Source organism: Netta rufina (assembly GCF_964035555.1).
Source record: "Netta rufina genome assembly, chromosome: 15".
Classification (NCBI taxonomy): domain Eukaryota; kingdom Metazoa; phylum Chordata; class Aves; order Anseriformes; family Anatidae; genus Netta; species Netta rufina.
This window is the reverse complement of record NC_140138.1, coordinates 4820599-4846471: the sequence shown is the minus strand read 5'-3', so window position 1 is coordinate 4846471 and position 25873 is coordinate 4820599. Positions and strand designations below refer to the sequence as shown.

At 41.7% G+C, this 25873-nt stretch overlaps 3 protein-coding genes across 4 annotated transcripts in view; 1 reads left to right on the top strand and 2 right to left on the bottom strand.

The window, feature by feature from the left end:
• Positions 1 to 528: 528 nt before the first annotated feature.
• PMM2 (phosphomannomutase 2) lies at positions 529 to 9673 on the bottom strand. Of its 2 annotated transcripts, XM_084295805.1 has the most exons (8): positions 9550 to 9673; positions 9148 to 9259; positions 8144 to 8220; positions 7169 to 7260; positions 6289 to 6388; positions 5179 to 5254; positions 4055 to 4170; positions 529 to 2076 (listed from the first exon to the last, which is right to left on the bottom strand). In XM_084295805.1, exons 1-8 carry the CDS (start codon positions 9616 to 9618, stop codon positions 1972 to 1974), a joined length of 747 nt encoding a protein of 248 aa, XP_084151931.1. In that variant the 5' UTR covers positions 9619 to 9673; the 3' UTR covers positions 529 to 1971. The 2 variants fall into 2 exon arrangements, with proteins under 2 accessions (XP_084151931.1, XP_084151932.1); XM_084295806.1 differs by lacking the exon at positions 5179 to 5254 and having other exon boundaries at positions 4055 to 4195.
• A 272-nt stretch (positions 9674 to 9945) lies between these two features.
• TMEM186 (transmembrane protein 186) lies at positions 9946 to 11360 on the top strand (the record flags this gene model as incomplete). Its single annotated transcript, XM_084296144.1, has 1 exon — positions 9946 to 11360. A coding segment is annotated over one exon (792 nt), but the record flags the coding sequence as incomplete, so codon positions are not given.
• Positions 11361 to 15544: 4184 nt separating this feature from the next.
• ABAT (4-aminobutyrate aminotransferase) overlaps positions 15545 to 25873 on the bottom strand; it is a gene marked incomplete at its 3' end in the record, with an annotated part of 35311 nt that continues 24982 nt past the window's right edge. Inside the window, exons 6-15 of the mRNA XM_084296365.1 lie at positions 24623 to 24703; positions 24020 to 24112; positions 23308 to 23370; positions 21670 to 21733; positions 21037 to 21185; positions 19365 to 19502; positions 17800 to 17967; positions 16915 to 17061; positions 16496 to 16607; positions 15545 to 15666 (exon numbers count right to left, since the gene is read on the bottom strand). Of these exons, the coding sequence (XP_084152491.1) occupies positions 15545 to 15666; positions 16496 to 16607; positions 16915 to 17061; positions 17800 to 17967; positions 19365 to 19502; positions 21037 to 21185; positions 21670 to 21733; positions 23308 to 23370; positions 24020 to 24112; positions 24623 to 24703 (1137 nt within the window). The remainder of the gene's footprint in view (positions 15667 to 16495; positions 16608 to 16914; positions 17062 to 17799; positions 17968 to 19364; positions 19503 to 21036; positions 21186 to 21669; positions 21734 to 23307; positions 23371 to 24019; positions 24113 to 24622; positions 24704 to 25873) is intronic.

The following is a 25873-nucleotide window of genomic DNA, read 5'->3' as shown; positions in this document are numbered from 1 at the left end:
TCCTCCTGAGTGATAGATTGGTAGGTAAGTAACCTTACCTACTGGCAATGGCTGCACAGGACTAGCAAGGTAACTGCTATGAGGGCATGTGCACACAGACGATCATAATTGAGGTAGAAAACAAAGATGGTGTTGGTCCTGCACAGTGTTTTGCACAGGTTTTTGCTACTATAAGGAACAACGGTGAAGTGACCCAATAATTAATTGCATCACAGTTGTGTACATACAAAGCAGCAAATAGACTCTGGTCCTCTTTTAAGTCTCTTCTTGCACTACAATTGGGTCTGGTCCAGCATCTGCTTCCATTAAAATGGTTGAGGCTGAATTACCGTAGGGAAGTATGCATGTGAAAAGTGTGTTAGAAGGCTAGGTGTTTTCTGAGGAGGGCATCACACATTCCCTTCCTCATCCCTGTGGGGATTTTATTTTGTACACACATATTTTTTAACTGTTCAGTATCATGCAAACCTGACATGCGAAGGATCCGATTTAGTCATTTAATTGTACAGACAAGCAATATACAACAGATCTGCTTAAAATATTTTATTTGCCAAAATGACAAATTGTTAATTTTTTTCCGTGATAAAAAGATTTTTATTCTCCTTTTCTAAATCAAACTGTTCACACAAGAGATTACTTTCCTAATTCCAGATGAGAAAAGTAGTATTAACAGTTACACTGATTGTCATACTTCAATTTGAATTTTAATTGAAACATCTTATATGTCATTTATTTTATTGTAGCACTAAAAATCTCATCTACTCAAAAAGTCTCCCAGGAAAATCAGAAATGTAATTAGTGAGAAAACTGTATTTTGCTACTGTGCTCAAGTTGCTTTAGTGATAATTGTGTTTTTTTTCTCTCTACTGCAGAATTAAAAACATCTGCAAAAAGTATAGGTACCGTTAACCATGCTGTGCCTTGGTACAGCAAGCTGCTGTCCTGAGGAGGTAACTAGCCCCGGCTAGTCCAGTGGGAGTAGACTCAGCACGCCGTCTGACCAGAATATGTATGAGGTCAGGGACTTCTGGCTCAGTTCTGCCTTTCCAGCCCCAGAAAAAAACCCAAACCTATCTTTTACTCATCTTCCAGTTTTAAACAAGAAAATCCTAAGTGTCTTATAATTCATGTTTTCATAGCACAAGGAAATATTTAAAAATAAATGAAAATGTTTGTTTTCTTGAATAGCAGCTTCAAAGACGAAACTAGGTATAATGCCTTATGGGCTAATTTTAAGGCTATTAATTGACAGCAGACAGATTACTTTGGGAGAGGGGACGGAGTGAAAGTGTAATTAAGGATTTTTAGTTTTTTCCCTTTTTTTTTTAAACCAAAGTGATGAAAAATAGAATGCCACAGTTCTTCCTTTCCCCCTGCACAGATGTATAAAGCATTTTATACTGCCAAGAGTATGTCAGACAATGCATTAACATAAAGGTTTATCACCTTTTCATGTCTTAGACTCCTGTAACATTAAGCACAAAAGCAGCAAAGAGTCAATTTCTGCTATTCATAAGCATAGTGTCCTTGCTTGCAGTCCAAGCTAGTAGTTGGTCCATGCCTGTGGAGACTGTGCTGATGCTAGTGTAGGTGCACGTTACTCTTACCAGAAATACCGAGTTGTTTAAATTAAATTAGTTACTGTTCCCAAAGTAACACTTCACAGGAAAACACATGAGACACAATAAACCCTTTTGGCCTAACTGGAACAAAATCAAATAAAAAGAATAAAATCACAACTAACCAAAAAGTATTTTTTCCAATGCAAACCATGAAAGGATGGTCCTAAATGAGCTGTACTGTACTCTAACAGGTTGGAAAGGTTCGCTTCAGTTAAAACACTTCCCTTTGGACCTGCAAAGCACTTGTTATTTATGACCAGTTGTGAAAAACATATTATAAAATGAAGATGTTTTGAGTTATTAAGCTGTCTTAACCGTTTTGTAAGCATGAAGTCTAAAAGAAAGTCTTTTACTTAAAAAATAGCTCTTCACAGATTCTTCTTGTATCCTGTGGGGATGTGACACTGTGGCCTTGTGTCCTGGAGTCTGTGAAAATTTCATAGTCATTCCCTCCCTGAAAAGAGAAAAGGAAAAAAGTAGAAGAGTTTTTAACATTACTTAGCTTAACATATACACAGCCTTAGGGTGGAACAGGAGCACATAAAGACAATGCTGAAAAGACTGAATCACATGCCGACTTAAAAGCTTTGCTAATGAATGACAATGAGGACACCTTTAAAATAGCTACCTTAAACAAACTGAAACATTAATCAAACTGAAATGTAGGTCTGATTTAACTAGTGCCTGGTACTAAAGCAGTCAGGTTACTGCTGCAGTACTCTGATCCTGCTAGCTCTGCAGGGGCCGTTACATTTGGAACCGGTTACTGGGGAGAGGATGCTGATGAAAGAATCAGTCTTGCCTAACTTAGCAAGCACTCAGCAGTAGCCCGATTTCTTTTTGGAAACATAAGAGCAAGTAGCATAACTAAACAATTTGCAGGAAAATTTTATTTGAGGTTTCAAACAACAACAAAGAAGTTCCCTTCAGGTCAATTTCCAAAAGAGATGGCCATTCTTGTAAACTGAGGGCCAAAAGTCTTGCCTGAGATATCATCTTCCAAAAAGCTTTAAAAACAAACTGCAAACCACCATTTTGTGATTTTTTTTTTTTTTTGCATAACATGTTTATATTACCCCTGTGCTGAAACTTCTGCAGAACATCACAAACACCTGCATGAGAACTTCCTTACCCACACATTAGAGTTGGCAGTGAAAGAGTAGAACTCGCAGTCTAAGTTTAGCCAGGGTTTTAGTTTTGTATAGCAAACCAGTATCAACTTTTTAAAATTGTTTTAAAATTGTTTACTTATACAGGTGTTAAGCTTGTTCCAGAACAGATATTTAAAACTTACTTGCATTATTCTCTTCCTTCCAGCTTGCTTTCCTTCCTTTTTAGCTACATGACTGTTAACATTGTTGATCCTTTGCTACTGCAGCAGGTTGGCCTTGCTAGCTACTGCTCTGATGTGGCATTTGTAACTGGCTTCTAGTCACAGGAGAGTGACGGAAGGCTCTTTCACAGCTGGCTGAGGTGCTGCCAAAGGTGCTACCACCTGCGTGAGCAGAGATCCCCGAGAGCAGCAGCTTCATGCTACCGGAAGCGGTATCTAATTTTTGTACATTGCTTGCCACACTGCTGCATAGTGAGAAAACAGCAACTCCTGCTACTTCACAACTGAAAATGCTGCACTGGCAATTATAGAGCTTAGGGGCAGCTGATTTTAAACCCTACACCAGAGGGAAAGCTGATTACTTTTGCAGCTGGTGTCAAGTGGGGCGGGACGACTTAATACAAAGCCTGTATTTTACTTATGAAAACTTGGCTTTTCTAACTATGACATTCTTTGTAACTTATAAAATTGTAAGTTCGTACAGAACTAATCCTTTTCTTGTGCAGCTTAGCCTGACACCATCCTTTGGCCATGTGCAGGCAGCCTGAATTTCATCCAAGTCCTTGTGCTTGCTACCACCCTTTGCTATATCTATCTCTGCCCAGTATTTTCAAAAGCCTGTGAAACAGCCTATTGTGTACCTCTCTCAGGGATTAGATGCAAGTTCAGTTTCTCAACAGGGGACTGATAAAGTGGTTAGCAAAGATACCATATGAAATTAAATGGAAAATAAATGTTCAATAATCACCAGCCAAGAAAAAACATCCATCTACAGCAATCAAATAGGAGTATCAGTTTTCAATGGTCAAGTCATCTGTGCTTTCTAATGTAATTACAGAAGCACAATTTAAAAACATATTCCAGTACTAACTCTGTTAAGCACACTCTGCTCACTTCAGAAAACAGGAAAAATCTATGCTCGTAGCTATCTCCCAGCATTATGCTGACCGGTACTGCGCAGCCAGTTAAGCACAGGCCCACGTTTACATACATATTCTGAATTCAGTTCTTGTCAGGCGTAAGGCAAGTGATTAGAACCTACAGTCCTTGCAGTTTAAAATAGCTTCTCTGAAATGCATATACAAAACAATATACTCACTGGCATAGTCTTATCTCCAAAGAAATAAATTGTCTCGTATCCGTCTTTGGCGATGATTCCTAAGCAGTACCTCTTATCCCAGCCATCTGGGAACACATCGAAGCTTATCTGGCCTCCTAGGATAGACATGAACCAAGCAATCTTTATTATAAGAACACAGTTGTTAGGAGACAGTGAGGAAGAACAAAACTGAATAACATTTTTAGTAGAAGAAACTTTACAGAAATGCTACGAGACCCTGGAATTTTCATAAAGTATTTTATAGAAGTCTTGGCAACTTCTCAAACACCATTGACTTCTCTAGAACAAATTGATTTTTTTTTTTTTAATTATTTTAAAGTTACATTTAATCTTTTGACTTTTGGAAGGAAACCACATGACTAAATACAGCCATTGCTTACCATACAGTGTCTTCATCTTGTAACTACTGAGAAATAAATGTGTTCAGTGTCCGAATCAGAGAGATTGCTTCATACTGAGATTTTTCTGTCTCTGTGCAAAAGCTTTTTAAGGCTTTCAAAATAGGAAAAGGAGGAACTCAACCTAACAGGTCACTGACTATCAGGGCAACATTTTTTACTTTACTACTACCAATGCTGCACTGAGATTAGATCTTAGATTTTCTTTTTGCAATGTCAAGGACTAGGACAAAATGTCCCAGTTCCAAATCTATGGACTTTATCAATATATAAGCGTATTTCCCCATTGAAGTGAGTGTCAAAAAGGTATTTACAGCATGCTTTAGGAGAGCAGTTCACTTCTGCATTAGTGATTTAACACTATATCAATAATGTCACCCATATGTCTTTTATTGATTTGAAAAAATGATTTAAAAAAGTGAAAGGCAAAATTTTTGTAATATAGTAGGGGGGAAAGGGAAAAAAGAAGAAATATAGGAAAATTAAGTCCACCTTATTATCACTTTTTTTTTTTTGTTTGCACTTGCTTTTGGATTTTTTTCCTCTCCTTCCTCCCACTCAACGCAGCTATAGAACTAAAGAACCACGGACTACTGAAATAGTACCGATGTATTTCGCTGTACTGCATGCAGTGAGGGGATGTGATTTGTTTTAAATGAAATTTAAATGAAATGGTTTTCAATGAAATTATTTCAAATGTGATACCTATAGAAAATGTGAGGCCTTTTCCTGCAAATTCTCTTCGTAAATCAGCTACAAATTTCTCTCTTATATGTTCCTTCTGTTTAAAAAAAAAGGGGGAGGGGAAAAAAAACATCAGCTATGTGTCGTGTTAACTCAGGAATAAAAAGACAATCAAAAAAAAACAAACCCACCCTCAAAATACCCAAAGCTCCGGGTATCAGGACTAGTGTGAGAGAGCTACATTCTGTTATTACTGGAAGCGTGCTGAGAGTATTTCCATTTTAATCCATTACCAGCTTGTATAAAATAAGAGCAAAACTTGACATACATGCTGTGATATTTGCATTTTTATCTGAAAATCTTAGGATGCTAAGGAGGTATGCCTCATCTCCCAGCAGAGTTCAGTTTTGCAGATGGGGTGACTGAGGCACAGGGAGAATGGTGCTAATCTTCTGACACCGTGTATTTCAAAAGGGTATTTTCAGAATGCCTCGGGCTCTGTTAACCCAGTCACAAGCAATCACTACTTTTAAGGAGGTAGATTTCAGTTTTTGTATCACATCAGAAGCAGTTGTTACGGTGTAGCAGGGAACAGAACTCTGATACCATGGCTCAGATTCATTTTGACCTCCCACATTTAGCTGTGTACAAAGGAAAATAAATGAGAGCACATAGTTTGATCTTGATTTTTAAGTTCTGCTTTAAAAGGCTTGGAGAGTTGAGAAGAAAAGGAGAAAAGGAATAGTTTTATTGACTTGAGTGGATGGAGGCTGCATATACTACAGAGTGCTGCAGTTAAGTACAGTTTTGTCTATGACAGGGTTTTTCAGGAACACGTATGTGGAGGTAGGATATTCAGTACCCTGCACATAGGGTTAAAAGAAACATGAGCCAAGCCCACCTCTTCTGCAAGTCATCTCAGTTAACTATTGCAACAAAAAACTAACTACTGTATATATTTTCTGAAGTCTGGAGAAGGAAATTAGTTAAAAACACACTGAAAAAATTAAAATGAAAAAATGAAATACTGGACAAAGTATAGAAGTGTTTTTTTTTTTTTTTTTTAATCATAACCTGGCTATAACTGCCTCTTCCAGAAGAGTTGGATATTTTTCAAGAGTTGTACCTCACCTTATCAAGTTCATAGAACTCAATTCGTTCTTCCTGGCTGCAGCTTCTTCCAATGGGGGACACGTTCAACATCCCGTTACGGAATTCAATAAAAGTGCCCCTGGAAAAAGAAGTGATTAACAAGATAGAAAATAGATGAAAAATTGTTCAAAACACTGAGTATCATGATGAGGTTTCATTTATTTCTAAGAACAGTGGGAATCAGAACAGTGGGGCTCAGTGAGAGCCTGTCTCCTTCAGGCTCTCATTGTATGCATAAAATAAATACAGGACCCAGCATTACTGGCATGAGGGAATCTTTCGGACTTTTATTTGAATCTAGCAACTACTAAATCATCACTACTAACTTTTAAAGGCATGATTTGTTTTAAAAATGTGACTGGAGCATCCTGCCAACCAGACGCTCAGCCACTAGCACACCAGCCTGGCATCTTTTAGGTGAAACAGCAAAAAAGAATCTTGGCAGAGTTTCTAGCTAGCTTCACATGTGGTAGACATTACTGACTCGAGCAGCTGCACCCCCGCAAACACACAGAATTGATCTTAATTCATACCTCTCATCTCTGGAAAGCATTATGCTGCTGAAGTCCAGACTTATCAAGGAATACTCCTACTCAAAAATTGAACTTCCTTCCCTCTCAAATGAGCGATCAATTGGTATTTCAAATTCTGTAGATTTTTTTCCAGCCTTTTCAATCATTTTCACCTGCTCCACTTGGGAGCTTGTCTCTGTATGCATGAATCGATCTCTGTTTCATGTCTACAGTGTTCCTAAACCACAAATTACTCATTTTTTTAATGAGAAGTCTGCTTTACATCCCGATGCTCAACACTATAACATGGAGAACATGGTGATCCCGAGATGTGTGTATGCACATACCTTTTCTTTGGCAGTTTTATCTTTGCAATATAACTCAGGCAGTAGTTGATTAGATCTTGAAGTATGTCCTCACCCAGGTGACCCTGAATGTTCTAACAAAATAAATACCATTTAACCGAAGGTCCAGAATATGAGATTCCAAAAATGAATCACACAGAAAATACAGATATTAGATAATCAGATATGGCTAATACCACAAAGAAATATTCCTTCAATAAATAAGTCTCAAGTGAGGCACTCATGGTACTAACTTAAGGATCCCATTTTTCTTTTTGCTTACTTTGTTTTGCTTTGTTTTTTTAACCATAAAAACAAACGCTCGTTTAATATGCTCCCTACTAGTACCTGCTTTACAAGGAAACATTGCCAAAGAGAGCAAACCTAGAAAGCCAACTGCAGTTAATGGCTGCTGTAGCCATGCATGAAGAATGGAGATCGTGACTGCAATAAACTGGAAACCACCTCTCCAAGTCAGCGATTTCAGCCAGGATCTCTTAAATGTTTCATCACTATTACTTGTTGAAACAAGGTATGTGACTAAAGGATCTAGAAACAGTTGTTTATTCCTTTAGAATGCCTTCTAGCATATACAGTGTATCAGAATGTATGCTCTGAATACTAAAATGTACCTACATTAGAGTTAAAAGAAACTTTCTAAACCCTAAGGCCTAACAGCCTAGGCTAGGAAGTGCCAGCTTCCATAGGAACTCCAGGGGCAGAGGCCTGGCCATGTGTCCTATGGCTGAGCTGAGGGAAGTGCTGTTCCAGGATTTTAACTGTTCTTATCCGGTCGGATGTTCCAGGCTCCAGATGTGCTTTTGAGAATACCAGAGAGCAAACAGATCTGCTACAGAAGTAACATACAGAAATAGCAGAAATTTTGGCTTAATGAGGGTGATTATAGAAGACTGCACTGTAGCAAGAAAGCAAAATCCTGTTTAGAAAATTTCCCCTTACTGGAAATTTCGCACTTACCTGCTTGCTGAAGAATTTCCCATCTTTGTATGCTACAAGACCATTTTCTGGAAACACGTAGTCAAATTTTTCAACCACTACAACCAAACAAAAACGTAGTAACTTATAATTTCCCCTATGTTCTTCACGTAGAATTGTCTTACATAGGTTAAAATGCAGCAAACATAGATTATAAAGCGTGAAGGACTCAGCAGCATAACATCAAGCACAAGATTAAAACCACTGATTTCTCTCCAAGATTAGCATGCGCCTCAAATCACATTTAAGTCTTTCAGTCAAGTTATTTCTATTTTTGCTTAAAGTCTCTTCTTCTCCTGCAAGTACGTTCATTTGCATTAAATGCAAGGGGCTGAATATGTCAAATACTGCAAAAACTCGGCACACAGCCGGGACAGACAACAAATAAAATACTACTGTTTTAGGTCTGTTTTCTCAGTGGTACCAACCTACAGGAGATGACAGAGTTGTGAGAATCCAGCTGCAATGCAAAAGGAGATGGCTTGCTGGGGACCACTCCTACACCAAACGAATTCTGACTTACGCAGGCATCACAGGCATCAGTGGTGTCAGTTAAGTAAAGACCATTCAGGAGTCTCTCCAAAGACCAACGCAAGCATTTATCTCTGCACAGTAACCCCACTGCTAACGACATCAGGTCCTCCAGGGATGAGCTAGGACGGAGGAGCCCACACACGTGTGTGCAACGCGGAGTTACATCTCAAGGCACCAGCGAGGTGGGTGCCTTCCAGGCACTGTCACGGGGTCGGGGTTTCACTGTTCCTAGCGATCCCTTAGGAAAATACGGGAATGCCTGCAGGACACAGACACTGCCTGCAGGCTGTAAATGCCTGTCAACAGCTGCTCATAAACCGCGTGCAACGTGTGTTAAAGGAAAGGTTTACAGCCAGGAAGGAGGAAGACGAGCAGGGTTAGCATTTCACCTTCAGGACTTCCTTCTGAGCAACCCCGGGCACCAGATTGCGTCAGCCCCCACCCATCCTCACCGTCCTCGCCGAGCTGCTCCTTGATCTTCTCGAAATCCGAGCCTCCCACGACCCCGACTTTCACCTTCTGGCGCAGCCTCTGCAGGAACTCGGCCATCTCAGCCGTGATTTTCTAGATGCCAAAACAAAGCAGTTCGGTCTGTCAGCGCCTTGCAGCGCCCGCTAAACCCCAGCACAGCGGCGCAGAGCTTTCAGCAGAAGCGAGGGCGCCTCTCGGGTGTTGCCTTTGGCTTTGGCAGTGAACGCGGCCGGCAAGGAGCCGAGGCAGCCCGGCACAGCCCGGCACAGCCCGGCACAGCCCAGCCCGGCACAGCCCGGCCCAGCCCGCCCTGCCCCAGGGGCCCGCCGCCGGTACCGGGGCGGGTGCGGCCCCGCCAGCCCAGCCCGGCCCCGGGCACTCGCCTGCCGCGGCGCCGTGAGGGTCCCGTCCACATCGAAGAGGCAGAGCGCGGCGCGCTGCGACGGCGCCATAGCGGCACTGGAGGGACAGAAGGAAGCGAATCCGCCACGGGGCCGCCGGGAGCGCCCCGCCCGCCCCCCTCCGCCCCTTCCCTTCTCTTCTCGTCCTTCCCCTTCCCCTCCCCGCCTCCTCCCCCTACAGGCGGCGGTGCCATGGCGCTGGTGAGCGGGGAGGGGGCAGCGCTCGGCTCAGGGGGGAGCGGGGCGGCGGGGCCGAGCCGGGGGGGGGCCGCGTGGCCCCGGCCGTGTCACGGCAGCTTTTGTCCCCCCTCAGCCGCAGGAGGTGCGGGTGTGAGCCCCCCTCCTGCCCGCCCCGCGGGGGGCTGAGCTGCGCGGCCGGGGCGGGTGCGGGACAGCCCGGGGGGGCTCGCGGTGACCTGCGGGGCCGTTTCCTTCCAGGCCGGGCTCTGCCGGGTTCGGAGCAGCGGCCGCGCAGCGCTGCCCCTGCGGAGGTGCCTCCAGGATGGGCTCCGGGCGAGCACGGGGGAAGCAGCGGCCGCTCGCCCTCCCCGCGTCGTTGGCTCCCGGCTGTGTGTGCAGAGCTGGCGGATCGGGGGCGTCGCTGCCCGCCCGGAGGCGCGGCGAGTGGCAGCGGCCGGGCTGTGCGGGGCGACTCCGGCTGCTGCGCTCCGACAAGCGGCGGTAGCGGAGGCAGCGGAGGAGTTCACAGTGGTCTACAGGTTCCCGGGGATCAAGTACTGCCGGGCGCTGTCCAGGCTGAAGCTGCTGCAGACCGCGACCACCCTGGCTGTGGTGCCTCCCGTCTGCTACCTCTATCTGCAGGGCCAGGCTTCCCAGACCGTGCTCCTGTATACAACCGGCGTTGCTTTCTTCGCTGGCGTGATGTTGTACGGTATGAGCTATTTTTTCAGACGAATTATTGGATTAATCTACCTGAGTGAATCCGGCAGAACAGTCAAAGTGGCCCACTTGACATTTTGGGGAAAACGGAATGACATTTACTGTCCCATAGAGACAGTGATGACTTCGGATGAAGCTGGAGATGTCAAAGGGGAGCTACTTCTCCAGTTCAAACGATATAACAGCAAAGATACCTTGTACTTTACGACTAAATACGGCCAGGTTGTAGACAGACAGAAGTTCAGGGAAATATTTGGAGAACTTCAGTGATACAATAACAAATTCCTGATAATTCTGCTTGTTGCGTTGTTCCTTGTGCTTATTCTTCTACGAAGTCTTTGATAACCTGACATACTTGTGTTATTTTCCTGTGTGACGTCTGCTGGTGAGTGTGCTCAGCATGGGAAGTAGAAATGGTAGTGAACAATCCAATGGATTAAACGTCTTTGTAGCTCGTTCATGGTATGAGCAGATCACTTCTGTTTCACAGTGAGTGTGTGCGGTATTGCTGTCACACTGCTGTTCTAAGAGTTACAAGCTCACGCGTTAACAAACAGTAAATTATACATATAATACTGCAAAAATTCTGTCAGATTTTGAAGTCATTGTTAAAGAAATGATACATTGACCAGCTCGTAGGAGTACACAGGGACAATGGCTGTGAGTCCATCCTCGGGGAAGTGAACAAAACTTGGCAGCACAGGGGTGCGTTGTGCTAGACGAGCTGATGGTTCAGTCCTGATGTAAAATTAAAGACTGGGACAGCACTTCAGGAGCCTCTAACACACATTTATTCCCCAGTGAAATACGGGAAGAACGTCCCTAAGCTATGATGCTCTGAATTACAGGGACAGCGTATGATCAATCCCTTGGTTTTTTTTTTTTTTTTTTTTTTTTTTTTGATTTAGATCCTAATAACTGCAACCTTTATAATCTGGAAATCTGGAGCTACTTGTCCTTCTTTGCATGTATTCATGTTTATGCTTGTTTTAGGTTGTATGTATAACATTTAATCACTACTGTCACCACTGCTGTGCGTGTTAATGGAGTTAAATCCAGTTGGAGGCCAGTCACTAGTGGCGTCTCCCAGGGCTCGGTGCTGGGGCCGGTCCTCTTTAATATCTTCATCGATGATCTGGACGAGGGCATCGAGTGCACCCTCAGTAAGTTCGCAGATGACACCAAGTTAGGTGCGTGTGTCGATCTGCTCGAGGGTAGGAAAGCTCTGCAGGAGGATCTGGATAGGCTGCACCGATGGACTGAGGTCAACTGCATGAAGTTCAACAAGGCCAAGTGCCGGGTCCTGCACCTGGGGCACAACAACCCCAAGCAGAGCTACAGGCTGGGAGAGGAATGGTTGGAGAGCTGCCAGGCAGAGAAGGACCTGGGAGTGATGGTGGATAGTCAGCTGAATATGAGCCAGCAGTGTGCTCAGGTGGCCAAGAAGGCCAACAGCATCCTGGCTTGCATAAGAAACAATGTGGCCAGCAGGGCTAGGGAAGTGATTGTCCCCCTGTACTCGGCTCTGGTGAGGCCGCACCTTGAGTACTGTGTTCAGTTTTGGGCCCCTCGCTTCAAGAAGGACATCGAGGTGCTTGAGCGGGTGCAGAGAAGGGCGACAAAGCTGGTGAGGGGCCTGGAGAACAAGTCCTACGAGGAGCGGCTGAGGGAGCTGGGCTTGTTCAGCCTGGAGAAGAGGAGGCTCAGGGGCGACCTTATCGCTCTTTATAAGTACATTAAAGGAGGCTGTAGCGAGGTGGGGGTTGGTCTGTTCTCCCACGTGCCTGGTGACAGGACGAGGGGGAATGGGCTAAAGTTGCACCAGGGGAGGTTTAGGTTGGATATTAGGAAGAACTTCTTTACTGAGAGGGTTGTGAGGCATTGGAATGGGCTGCCCAGGGAAGTGGTGGAGTCACCATCCCTGGAGGTCTTTAAAAGACGTTTAGATGTAGAGCTTAGGGATATGGTTTAGTGGGGACTGTTAGTGTTAGGTCAGAGGTTGGACTCGATGATCTTGGAGGTCTCTTCCAACCTAGATGATGGTGCGATTCTGTAACTCTTAAGTTCCAAAAAACTGCAGTAAATGTTGCCAAAAATTATCTTAGACTACATGAATTCAACAACCTTCTGTTTACTGCACCACTGATAACAGTTTAGCCTGGGAACTCAGTCCTTTAGAGCACCACTTGATTTGTTTGCTCACCTGGGAATGCTTTAACATGAACAGTGCCCTTGCCAAATACCCTTCCACTTACTGGATTTGCAGACCTCCTTCCCACCCCCAGGCTGATTTTACCTGACATGAAAACAGGTAAGACAACTAAAAGCTATGTTGAATTAAAGCTGAAGATGAAACATGCAGTTTGTGTTCTCCCTAACTTGGAGCTTTGATCACCTCACCATGTGTCCTCAAGGATGTTGGTTTCATTCTGTGGTGTTAGCATGATTCCTTCTTTGCCAAAACCTCCACAGAAAAAAAAAGCAGGATTAAAACCTGAGAATCAAATCTGATCACTTTTAACAGGTAAGATTTTTTTTTTGAATTGTTACAAGCAAGGTAACGCCTTACACCGCTCTTCTAGCTATTACTTCATTTGGAATTATGGCAAATAAGCTAAACTTCACAAGAGCAAAGTCTGGAGAATTCTTTTCACTGTTTCTTCCTCAGGCCTATTGAAACCTCTGTCTCTTGGTGGATCAGCAGATGCAGGTAAGTAAAATTGGCATTATAACACACAGGCTAATCATCATTTACTATTTACTCAGGTTAAACTTCTCCTAATGGGGCCCTTATTATTTTAAATTTTGGCTAATACCAAGTGGTGCAGCAATATCAAAAGGAAAGTAATTTTTCCTTGGCTTTAACACTATGGCAGCGAAGTACAGGTTGACTGAAGTGGATTACATGCACATAGCAAGTTTTCTGGAGGTTTGTCTATCTTCGTAAGAATATATTTAATAAGCACTAGTGATTCAGTTTAGGCATATACTAGGTTTAAAACAAAGAGTCTTGAAGAACTTCAATTATAAATATTTTATTTAAGAATATTGATTACACATGAGATGTCTTTTTTTTTTTTTATGAATCTGTGTGCAGTTACTAGTTACACCATGAAGTGTAGTTAAGTATTTGTTTAAACATTTATTTGGCACTGTCCACAGTATGCTGTAAACAATATTAACTTTATATGCTTCAGCTGCAGTGCTCTCTATGTATTCTCTAACATGATTTCATCAATATGTTGTACACAATTATACAGTTACTGAGTGTCAGTAAAAATTATAAAAACACCTAGAGTATTCATAATAAAAGTGAAGATGTGGTAAGACTTCAAATTACTGGACCTTTGCTTCTGTAGAAGTACAAGACTTGCTAGAGACATTTACTAAAACTACTGCACTGATATGTTGAACGAACTAATTCCCAGAATGTGGTCAAACACAGTTCTTGTTTTGACTTTCCTCTTGATGATAATACTCTTATGAGGACAGTGATGACAGTGAGGTTTTGTTGAACACCAATCCACCAGTCCTTTCTCCAGATTTCAACAACCTCTGTTCAAAAACCTGCCTGGGTTCTGACCAGCTGGTACCAGAATTCTGGGTTCTGCAGAGAGGTTTATAGAAATCCCATTATTTCTAAGCTAGCAGAAGTCAGCTTTCTTGAGTTGTCCAATACCAGTACTCAAAAATAGGAAAATGGGTAAACCATGATTAAAACTTACCGGAGCAGGTAAGAAACCTTTCACAGTTTGGCAGCTTTATTAAACAGATATAAATCCTTTAACTGCTCTGTCTCTTATGTACTTAAAAATTGCTGATAGGGCAACTGTAAAGTCTAAAAGTGGTCCCTCTTTTTTGGTGCATAAATACAAAAGTTAAACTTGCTAAGGAAAAGTCAGATGCCTGCTAGCCAAAGAAAGAGAAGGGAAAAAAAAAAAGCACCAGAACTAGGTCAAGTCAGCCTTAAGCAAATAGTAAAGAGATGTCCAGAACAATTCTCTGAAGAGGATAAAAGTAACAAAGTGTTGCAACTTTTTCATCTTGTGGCTTTCTAGAAGACTTCTGAAGCATCAATAACTTAAGAGTAACCTATTAGAACAACACAACTACTTTGCATTATAATGTGCAGTTAGGACTAGGCCTTCACTGTAGTGGCACTGATGTCAGGTAATGGCTAAGATCAAGCAATTCTGCTGTAGTTCTACAACAGCCTTATTAATGTAGAACTTGTAATAGCTAAATTAATGGCTCTTATGGCATATTATGGGCAAATGGTAAAATAAGCCCAAATAATTTCAGACTGCTGACAGAGATAGAAATAATGTGCTTCACACAATTCTTTAAGCTTTGTCAAATTACATACATCTCAGTATAGCTTTCTCTTCTCTAATTCTAAGAGAAGTCAAGAGTTTTAAAATCCAGGACAAGGAGGGAAGGACGTCACTTCCACTCATGGCACCGCACACGTGGCTGCGTGCATCAGTGCCTCTCAAGTAGTACGTATAGGCTAACGGCTAGGTAGAGCAGTGTCATGATCCAGGTGGTATGGCAGACTTCAGTATTCAGGGGAGTAAAGCTTGAAATTATTCTGTAAAATATTGTACTTGGCAGTGGTGGAAAGCAAAGCTTTCCCTGAAACACCTCTTTTGTTCTATCTACCATTAGAGAATGGCACTTTCTGCATGGCAGGCATGTGACTTTTAGTACTTGTTGCTGCTTCTGGACACAAGTAAAGCTACTGGGATTATCTGTGAAAACAGACTGTACCAGGTCGTATTTAGACAACTTAGTCAGGGCCATGGATGCATGGAGGACTCTGCAATTAATAGGACCCAAGGATGGAGGGCCACCGCTTCTGTGCACAGTGTAGGACAGCTGCGGGTACCTGCTGGTGACCAGTACCAATACTCTGCCTGGGTCGAGTTTGCATGGAGCAGCTTGCCTTGGGCAGCATTACAGACAGAACACAACCCTTAGTTTATGACTTTACACTTATCTTGTAAGTGGAGAAGACATGAATTAATGCAAACTAATCTCATAATCAGTTAGTTGCTCAGTGAAAGAGAACGGCTTTTTACTTGAAGTTTGCTAAGATGTCACTGAAAATGTTCAGAAAGAGGTGTGCATGGTGATCCTTGAAGATCAGCGTTGGACGAAAACGAATTGATCTGTCACCACAGCCTCCCAGTACAACACCTAAGACAAGAAGAGTTTCTTTAGTCATTTCCACCATTGTGGGAACTGCATTTTCTGAATATTTGGCAATGTTCACATCACTGGGGAGGGGAAACAGAAGCTTCCCAAATCACTCCTAACCATACAATCACACAGAGCATCATCAGTTGGTGTACTGTGAAGCAAATGGCTCTACCTTTTCTCTCTGCTGGCTTAGTTTTCAAGAACAAAATGTTACTGATGTCTTACACTAAAATATCACTGCACAGTAGTTAGATGCATCACACCTGCTTCTTTCAAGAGATGAAAGTAGCAAAAACCTGACAGCTGCAAACCCAGGACCCACAGTTCAATTCAAAGAGGATACTAGGCTTCAGAGCATGAGGTTCCCCTCCTGAAACACAGGCTTGTCTACAGCCCGTGTAGTAAAAGGGGCAGGCAGTTGTAGAGCCCCATTTTAGGCAACTCAATGTATTTTGTTATTAGGTATTACATAAAATTCCACCTCCTCCCTGTGTTTTCCTGTGTGACAGTTAACTTCATTTTTCTAGACATGAGCCATGCTGAGGTTCACTGCAGAGGAATATTAAAGTGACATCAGAAATATATGCCCTGCACAGGCCTCTTTAGTAATATCAGACCAAAAGATAAAGGTGCATGTACATGCAACTGACTGGTTTAAATGTTCATGAAAATACATCTATTTCCAGAAAAGCCTAAACACAGTTTGTTTATAATTCACTTTTGTCCTTGGATAGTGTAGTACACACAGCATACAAAAAAAGGACAATTTAAAGCATCACATATCCTGTTTGTCCTTTGAAGCTAAACTACACACAAATTGCCTTACCTTTGTTTCTGGCTATTGTAATTAACTTGTTTCTAGTTGCATCATTTGGAGTGTCAAATGAACAGAATGTTCCTCTTCCTCTAACTCTGCTGATAAGATGGGGGTAGCGAGCCTGCAAAGAGAGGTGAGGATGTATGCATGGCAGCTGCTGCAGTAGAGGGCACCAGGTGGCAAGCTCTGCCAGGCATTCTGCCACGTGAAGAACCTGCTGCCTCCTCCGTTTTGGGGGAGTGGAGCTATTGCGCACTGTCTGGACACCTGACACAACCTTGTGTGTTGTTTGCCCCTTTCTGACAACAGTTTGCGCAGCCACAGACTTCAAGTGTTTAAAACTGCATGAGGTCAGATCCTAACTGATCAGCAAATTTCCCCTTATCTCAAATTTCCCCTTATCTACAATAAGCCTTCCAAATGTTTACCTGTAAATCCAGCAGCCCGGTCAGTAGCGCTTTCCCTGCATGGGCTGCATTGTTTAGGAGGTCTTCTCTTTTAATAACCTTAATGACTTCAGCAAGCATAAGGTTCTTGGATGGATCTCCAAGCCAGGTGTTAAAAATCCGATAAGGCTTGAAAAAGGATGGAAAGAGAGTCGTGGTATATGTTAACAGGAAAATCACTATAAGAAAAAAAAGCAAGCCATCACACTGGTCATGCAACATCTGGTACAGCAAAAAGCATGCACTAACCTCACCAAGTCCCCTTTTTTGTTCTAAGAGCAAAATACAGCTGCCCTGCTCAGCAGAAACAAAGGGCAAACAACTGCTTTATGCTATGAATTTAGTGCCTTCTATTTTGCTAATCTGACATCTCATTGAAACATGGCTGTAGATGGTGTTGAAACCAGCATCATCTATACTGGTTTTGCATTCAAGCTTTATCTTTTCCCATTTAGTTTCTTCATTTATTATATATAAAATGACATTACGATGAAGAATAAGTCTTGATAACAATTCAAAATGCTTACATATAAGCTCTGAAGATACCAACTTATAATACGGAAAAGGTAAGGTTTTATTCAAATTGTGGCTGCTTTCCTATTGAGGATTACTTCAGCAGGCTAAACCCAGCTCTCCACTCTCTCCCACCAGCTTTATGACCTTTGTGACTGAGAACAATCAGAATAAATGTGAGGAAGTAAAGATAACTCTCATGTAAGCACAAAGCAAGTATCTAGGAAATAGCAGCTCCATCTAGCTGAACCTGCATTACTGAAAGAAAGCTTGCCTCTTCCATGGACATTACAGGTACCCAATGAAGGGGGCACCAACTAGCAGAAAGTTCAATTTTTCATCGAAAACTCTTACAGCATTTGGCCTGAACTCTTCTTTGTGGAAAAATCCTCCTGTCATCATCTTCTTACTAAATGTTACCACATCAGCTGGATCATCCAGGCCCCAATGTTCATGGGCCCAGAATTTTCCGGTGCAGCCACCTCCCGTCTGCACCTCATCCACCAAGAATGCACAGCCATGCTGTGGAGACAGATGGAAAAAGCAGGGGACATGAGTATACACTTCAAAACCAAAAATACCTCCCCTAGTGAAATGATGAATACAAGTCAATTACATTTAACATCCCTCCTACCTCCGCCTTCACAGCTCCAAATCTCCACTCCTCAACCACAGACCAATGCTGCCATATTTATTGTGCATTAGATTGCACAATTAGGAACTCAGCTATTTTTTCAGAAAGGCAACGGAAACATATTTTCGACCTAAACTCAGAAGCAAAATACATGTTTTTTGTATGTATGAATATGTGTGTGTATATATTTTTTTTTTCTTTTGACACAGAGATACCTAAAAACATCTGAGAGGAGTCTAGGTGGCATTGTCAAAGCCTCTGAGGGAAGTAGAACCTCATTTCCAGGAGTTTTGTTTGTTTTAAATGAGAAATCTGAGCTTCCAATCTAAGTCAGACATTTGTGGCGCAAAAGTACTACCAGCAGCTGATATGTTCAGTTTAGGGACCTAAAGTGATACCGAAGGAACAGCCTTTTCAGATGAGTCTGCTGAAGGAGCTACTCATTTTAACTGGCTTTTTTTTTTTTTTTTTTTAATGTGAAGGACAATTTTGTTGAAGCTGCAGGACGAGAAGATCAAACTACATCATGACACTGTCATTAAAAACAGTTGCTAAGTACTTTTTGCAGATTCACATTTTAGATAAGACAAACCTTTTCACTTCACCTTATTTATGACATCACCCTTGTATGAGCAGCTGTTAACAATGGGAAAAGTTGCACTTTTCCAAAGAGAGTTTTCCAAATATTACCTATTCTTTTCTCTGTAAACACACATTAAAGCTTTTGATACAGATGTTTGAGGGGAAAAAAGCACAGTCTGTCTTACTGAAGGCCACTGCTTCTAAATAGGTAAGTTCACATTCTGAGTATCAAGGCATCTGCCCGTTTTCATTGTCTTATTGACACATTGAAACTTGCAGACAGACTCAATTTGTTTATAATTGCAAAAAGACCTGAAAAACAAGTATGTCAAACAAAAATTACCCTTACCCAAACCTTCCTCTTCTAAAATTGTTTTAACCCACCTCTACAAATTGGCATTATCATTTAAAGAACACTACTATGAAATCCAGTGTAAATGAGTCAGAGCAATTTCTCTGTCATTTAGACAGTAAAAAAAAAATTAGTGGACTGAGGAAACCACTAACTGTGCACCGAATGTAAGAGAAACCACTGTGCTGACTCTAGGAGTGGCTAGTATCTCAGTACATGCACGTAACTATCCCAACTGCTAATGAGGAAGCTTGTGAAGCTCCAGAGTGGTGGCAGAGGAAGTATCTGGAGACAGGAACAAATAATTTCATGTTTAGCTACCAGTGAGTGAACAGTGAAATATTTGATTACCTTTCTGGCAATATCTCGTAACTTTCTGAAGAAGTCATCTGAGGCATGATTGTCCCCACCCTCTGACTGTATTGGTTCTATAATGATTCCAGCCACAATCTTCTTCTTTTTCCTGTACTTTACAATCAGATCTTCCACCTGTAAATCAAACATTTATGCTACATTCTCCTTTCTGACATTCTGACATTTCTTTTCCAGAATGATTAAACCTCAGCACCAGCACGTCAACTCTTCACATTTATTTCTTGCTATAAAGGTGCCAGGAACCACAAGGAATCCACAAATACTTCATCCAGGATTTAACATTACCCTCTTGTTCCTAAATAATGAAATTTAAACCATATCCTGAAACATATTGTAACTAGTTGCGTAGTTGTCTACGATGGTGTGAAAGGTCCAGCAAACTTCAGCTGAAAATACCATTGAAACCACTGCAGTTTGCTGTGCCACTGCTGTCATTCCACCTAACCTATATTAAAAAAAAAAAGTAGATTTGGTGTCAAAACAAAACTCATCTAATGTATTAATGAATGCAATGTGGGAAATTTGCCTTTTCTAATCACTCACTTAAGATACTTTAAAATTAATCAGATGAAGAGGTGAAGAAATCCTGTTGCTAATAAGGGGCTTTCAGAGAAGTTCTAATTAACCTTGTTGCTGTGATTAGTAGTGTCATTTGTATTTGAAATACCACTTACAGCTTTCAAGGCCCACAACCTGTGTAGGCTGTGTAAAGTAATGATTTCCAAAGGGAGTCAGGAAGCAAATTTACAGACTTTCAAGAGAGTGTTCAGCTTTTTTTTTTTTTTTTTTAAATAATGGCTTAACATTTGTGGATTGGTTTTTACATCCCACTTTCCTTCCAGCCCAATAAGCTATTGTGGTGCGAACACAGGAAAGCAATTTGCTGTGCTTTCAGTTTTCCCTGAAGTTATGATGCAGGTTTGAATGAGAAGTCTCTCCAATCCAGCTTTGTGCAGCCATCCACGCAGTGCTGCTGAGCTCCATTCAGCACATCACAGCCCACTCCTCGGTGGTCAGAATGTTCTAGATGGCGCACTGTTTCTGTTCCAGCCACAGGGCACATCATGCCTTGCTCCCCAAAGCCCTCTCTCAAGAACAACCCCTTGCAAATGACAGATCCTAGATCCCTGGAAGCCCAACAGGGAATCCCATGGTTCTGGTACTTGCAGAGAGTTTGCCTCCCTTGAACTCGGTTCTGCCCACCTTTCTCCTGTGCTAGGGAAGGCTCTGAATCTCTGCCCACTCACTCCCTGCAGCTGTAGGCAGGATCAGAGCTCTACACCAGAAAGCTAACACAGAAAACCTGAAAAAAATGAAATATTGGTACAGGTTCTCTTTGCAGAGTATTATACGCACTGAGCTCTTAGTCCACGTCCCTCTGCAAAATCTGGCAGGCTAATTCACTGTGATATAACAAGCAGGTGAAATTTCACTTTAGTATAATTCATGTAGACCTTAATTCACAGTAAACTGGCTGTTCTTCTGAAAAGCAAGGACAAACTTCTAACTGTAAACAACAGTGAATGCTATTTTAATCACATGGTGTTCCAATCCCTGAAAACATTCTTTTAGTGAAAAGCAGCTAATCCTACTAACACTATTCATCATTTCAAAACAAAATAACAGAAAGCTGCCAGTGAATTTTTACCTCCTCTAAACAACGGGCTTCTTCCTGTTGATTCTCTTTCACAAAGTCTTCCAGAGGATACTTTAGTCTTGGAAATGGAGCAATAGGCCAGTCCAGCGATGGAATGTCCAGTTTGTGAATTGCTTTAGAGTGAGTTGTAGCTAAGCAACCTAAACCCAGAAACACAAGAATTAGAAAAACACCTGACTAGGAACAATACAGGAAAAAAGCTACCAAGAGGTGAAAAATTGCCTGACACCAGGACTTTCTCAACTGCTTTTCTTTTTAGGAAAAAAAAAAAAAAAGTCTGTCTTAATTGTTCCAGGTTTTTCTTTTCTGAAATATTGACGAATAAGATTTAGTCGAACTTAAGTGGAGTGCTCTAACTTTTCAGCATCACTTTCCATATGTACTATTCCACAAGGACAAGGGAACCTTTATCAATCTGAACAGCAGTGCTTAGTTTAGAGGATTTCACCTGTTTAAAGAAAACCAGGTGCACAGCTCTCAATTACACACATGTTGGGTAACATGTTTGTAACAGGGACTGATCCAATATAAAATGGTACAAACGGGTGACATCACATTTTTATATTGTGGTAATTTTACTCCAGGAGTGAGGAGGGAAGGTGCTGCTGGCAGTGCTTTTCTTACCCATGGTCCTGCCGTGGAAGCCGCCCATGAAGGATAGCATAGCGTAGTCAGGGCAGCCAGGGGGCTGAAAGCAAAGCACAGTGGTCAACATGTGGGGCCGCAGGTGAGCAGTAGGGCCGCTGCTGTATGTGGCCCCCTCAGACACCCTGCCCTGACAGGGCCGTGGCCCCGAGAGGGGCATGGGGTTGGAGCCAAGTTGCTGCCCCCCGCAGCCTGCCCACAGGTTGCCTCTTCAACATCACCATCAAAAACTGTTACGCTGACACATTTAAACAACACATTTGTCATCCCTTAAGATCTTCCTGACCTCCTAAAGCATATCATTGGTATTAATGAATATTTGACAATTTATACTGATTTGTAGTATTATTTTGCACATGAACTGACACGTCAGCAGAACACGGAGTACAATGCACTTTTTGTACAAACTATGAGCACACATGTACCGCGTGCCCAGGGCGTGGTGCTGGCGGCGGGGCCTGGGCCGGGGCTGCCCCATGCTGGACACAGCTGGGCCCAGCTGGCTCCAGGCCCCGGGGGTAGGGCACAGCAGAGCCCCTCGGTGCTGCCACAGAGCACAGGTTTTCAGTCTGAGCAGAGCTCTCCTGGCAGGGAGAGGAAAAAAGTGCCCCAGAGAAACCATGCCTGAGACTCACTGCAGCCTGCAGAGGACCCCAGCCAGCTACTGAAGGGTCCAAAATTTGCAATTGGATTCTGGGGAATTGCTCCAAGAAAGGGGGATGAGCTGCCCTCTGAAAATTGCTCTTGCCCCTGCAACTATAAAGAAAACTTGGAGAATTAGCTCAAGTGGGAATCCTAATGTTTAGATAGCTAAACTTGGACAAAAAGTGATCATCAGTTTCACAAATCTTTAGTCATCTCACAAAATTCCTATTCCTTCGGGTCAAGATGTTCCATCCAGGCACAGCCACCTGTCTGACATGGCTGAGTAACAACTTTAAAAAGTAATTCTGAAGACAAGTAAAACCAAACCCTCTTCCTCCACATTTTTAAAGCCGAATGAGTTCCCTAACTCCATGCAAATGAATGGAATATGTTTCCCTAGACAAATGAAAGAGTCAAGCTAAGACCAGGAGGTTATTAATTTCTAAGATATGTATCTCAAAAAGAAATTAAATTCACCATTTTCTGCTATTGCTGCATGTAAGATTTTTAACTGGCAGGAGCAAGACCACCTCAGTTGAAAGTTTATAGGATTTCAGATTTCTCAGCTGCATCTCAATTTCCTCATCCCACCCATTGTTAACGGTTAGTCAAATTTAACTGTCCCCCTGATGAATTTTAAGCCATAAAATTACAGCTTCTGGAAAAATAAAAAGGACTGTTAATATTTGTAAAAAGTTGCATGTAGTAATAATCTCTATGGACCCATCCATCACTTTGTTCCCTTTCTAGTGTCATTTCATGAAATAAGGGAGATCTTCCCAAAATTCACAATTGGGAAGGATGCAGAAGAACACTAGCAGCTGGTCTTGAATATTTCGGAAACGGTCTGTCTTTCACCATTTTCTGAATTTACAAACCTTCAGGATCAGAAAGCCAATTTTCCCCCCAATATTCTTTTATAAAACCACAACAATGTTACATGCATAGGTGTGGTAAAAAAAACAATGTTACCTGGTTAATCATGCAAGATTCCAGTTCCTCTTTTGTGACATTATTATGGCCCCTCTCCTTGTTCTGCAAAAAAGCAAAAAACCAAAAAGAGTTATCCTTTAGTTGTAACCAGTGAATTTTTAGCTGAGTCACAAACTAATAATTCTGGTATTCCAAACTAGAGCCAATGAAGACGATGAGAGTGGTTCCTATGACTGCAATATGCATTTCATAATACAAACTATTTCAGATAAATGACAGTTTAAGATGTCGCCTCGACTATAGGAGAAAGAAGACCATTTCAGGGAGGTAAGTCCCAAGGAATACATGAGAATTTATTTTAGTTTTTAAGTTAAACCATTGCTGGAAGAAGAGGAAACAGATCACACTGCACAGGTGATCACATGGTTAACCAAAGAAAGGATAAACAGTAATGCTACATACATTTTCTTTATTTTATTTTTTCATTTCTGAAGTTGTGTCAATAAGAATTGAAAGCTTAGATAAAAACTTTTAAATAGATTCTATACTATATTGAATAAAAATCACATCACAACGTGGAGAGCCTCCAAGCCTTAATCTGTTTTATAACAGCAGTCATGATAAATTCTAATTTCTACATACACCCCACCCAAAAAAAAAAAAAAACAAAAAAAACCAACAACAAACAAACAAACAAACAAACAAACCCAAACCAACCAACCAAACAAACCACTTTTAATATTTTACTCACTCTGTACCACATAAATATTGCTTTAAATGCATTTTCATTTGAGCAGGATCCACAAGACATGGTAATCACCTGTGGCAGACCCTTAGGAGCCACCTGTCAACAAAGAGAGCAAATTACTCCAAAATACTAAGCACAGCTATAGTGTAAATTGAACATATCATCAGTTTCAATATAATGGGAAACCAGTCATGCCTGGGATGAAGAAAACAGATTCTAACTACACCTGAGGAAGCTCATCTCAGTTTCAGCCCCCAAAGATCTTCCAATTTACAACAGGAAAAACACACTCAACATATTCTGCTATCTCTTATGAAAGCACAGTGAACAGAATTTAGTGAAAATGCAGTGTGTTATCAGTTCTTGAATCCACACTGAAAGAGGCAGTACCTGTACAAAGCAGACACATCACCCTCTCACATCTGTCAAGTCAGAGAAAAAAGGTTCAATTTCATCACTTGCTGGTTCCAGTCTCTTGGAAGAGCGAAAGCAGGTGGGAAAATAGATAATCTGTAATGTTCCTTGTTAAAATCCATAACATCCTTTGATATACCCGTGTCCCTAAACACAAAATGTGGCACCTCATCACTGCTATCTCAAACTTACTGATAACAAAGATTCCTTCAGCCTTTCTGCAAAGTTCTCTGGAGGTAAAATCCCTAGGGCAGGTCTGTTGACAAAAGTGCTCTACAAAGACAAATGAAAAGATGTTATTTTTCAGTATTACATGAAAAATACTGTGTTGATATCAAGGCAGTTACATTGAATTCTAATTACAAATACCAACCAGAAATTTGTAGTCATGGCACAAAGGGTTTTAAAACCAGGTGATACTATAATGTCTTAGATCAAGTTTTTCCATCTAGTCATTTCATATTTTATTCTTACAGGGCACCTTAGAAAAGGTGTATACTAACTGGTAATTACATTTCCTCTTCAATATTGCCATTTTAGTCACCCAATCTCAATTTTCCTTATGCACAGGAAATATACCTTAAAATCTTAATTAATTGCCTTCAGTTGGAGTAGCTAGATCTAAATTCAATTAAGGTAACAGCACTTTCTTCATTTTTAGGCTTCTAATAAGACTATTTCATAACACTGTGGTTATAAACATTCTCCAGATACTATTACAATGGTATTTGAGGGAACAAGACCAACGTAGACATAAAGGATAGGGACTACATCTGAGAGATAACACACATGCAACGATCAGTAACGCCAACAGTACAAGAAAATAGATTCCTGACAAAAAACTTGTATACAGCCATGCTGTCTCCCTTCTGGACTCCTCTGGTACGTGCAGTAGGGGGCAGGGTAGCAAGATCGGCAAGAAGCTACATTGCATGCTGTTCTCTCATTAATCTGCAACGGGTGTTTAATCAAGCTCAAGAACATTGACCGTGATATATCCAGAAAAGTTGATGAAGATTCTTTTCAACCATGTATTGCTTTCGTGAAGCTTGCTGATTTGCACTGGAAATTTTTCCAGTTAAATGTTTTCTGTTCTAGTGCCTTCAATTTGCACAGTCACCTTTCTTAGTGCCTCAGCCTGAATTTTAGGTACATTCATTATTATGGTGCGTTACAATAAAAGATTGCCAGCTTGTTGTTCAATAGTATTCATAAAATCAGAGAGTTGCAAAACACCTCTAAGATCGTGAAGTCCAACCATTAACCTAGCATTGCCAAGTCTACCACTAAAGCATGTCCCTAAGCACCACATCTACACGTCTTTTGAATACCTCCAGGGATGGTGACTCAACCACTTCCCTGGGCAGCCTGTTCCAATGCTGCACAACCCTTTCAGTGAATATTTTTTTCCTAATAAACAACCTAAGCCTCCCCTAGTGCAAC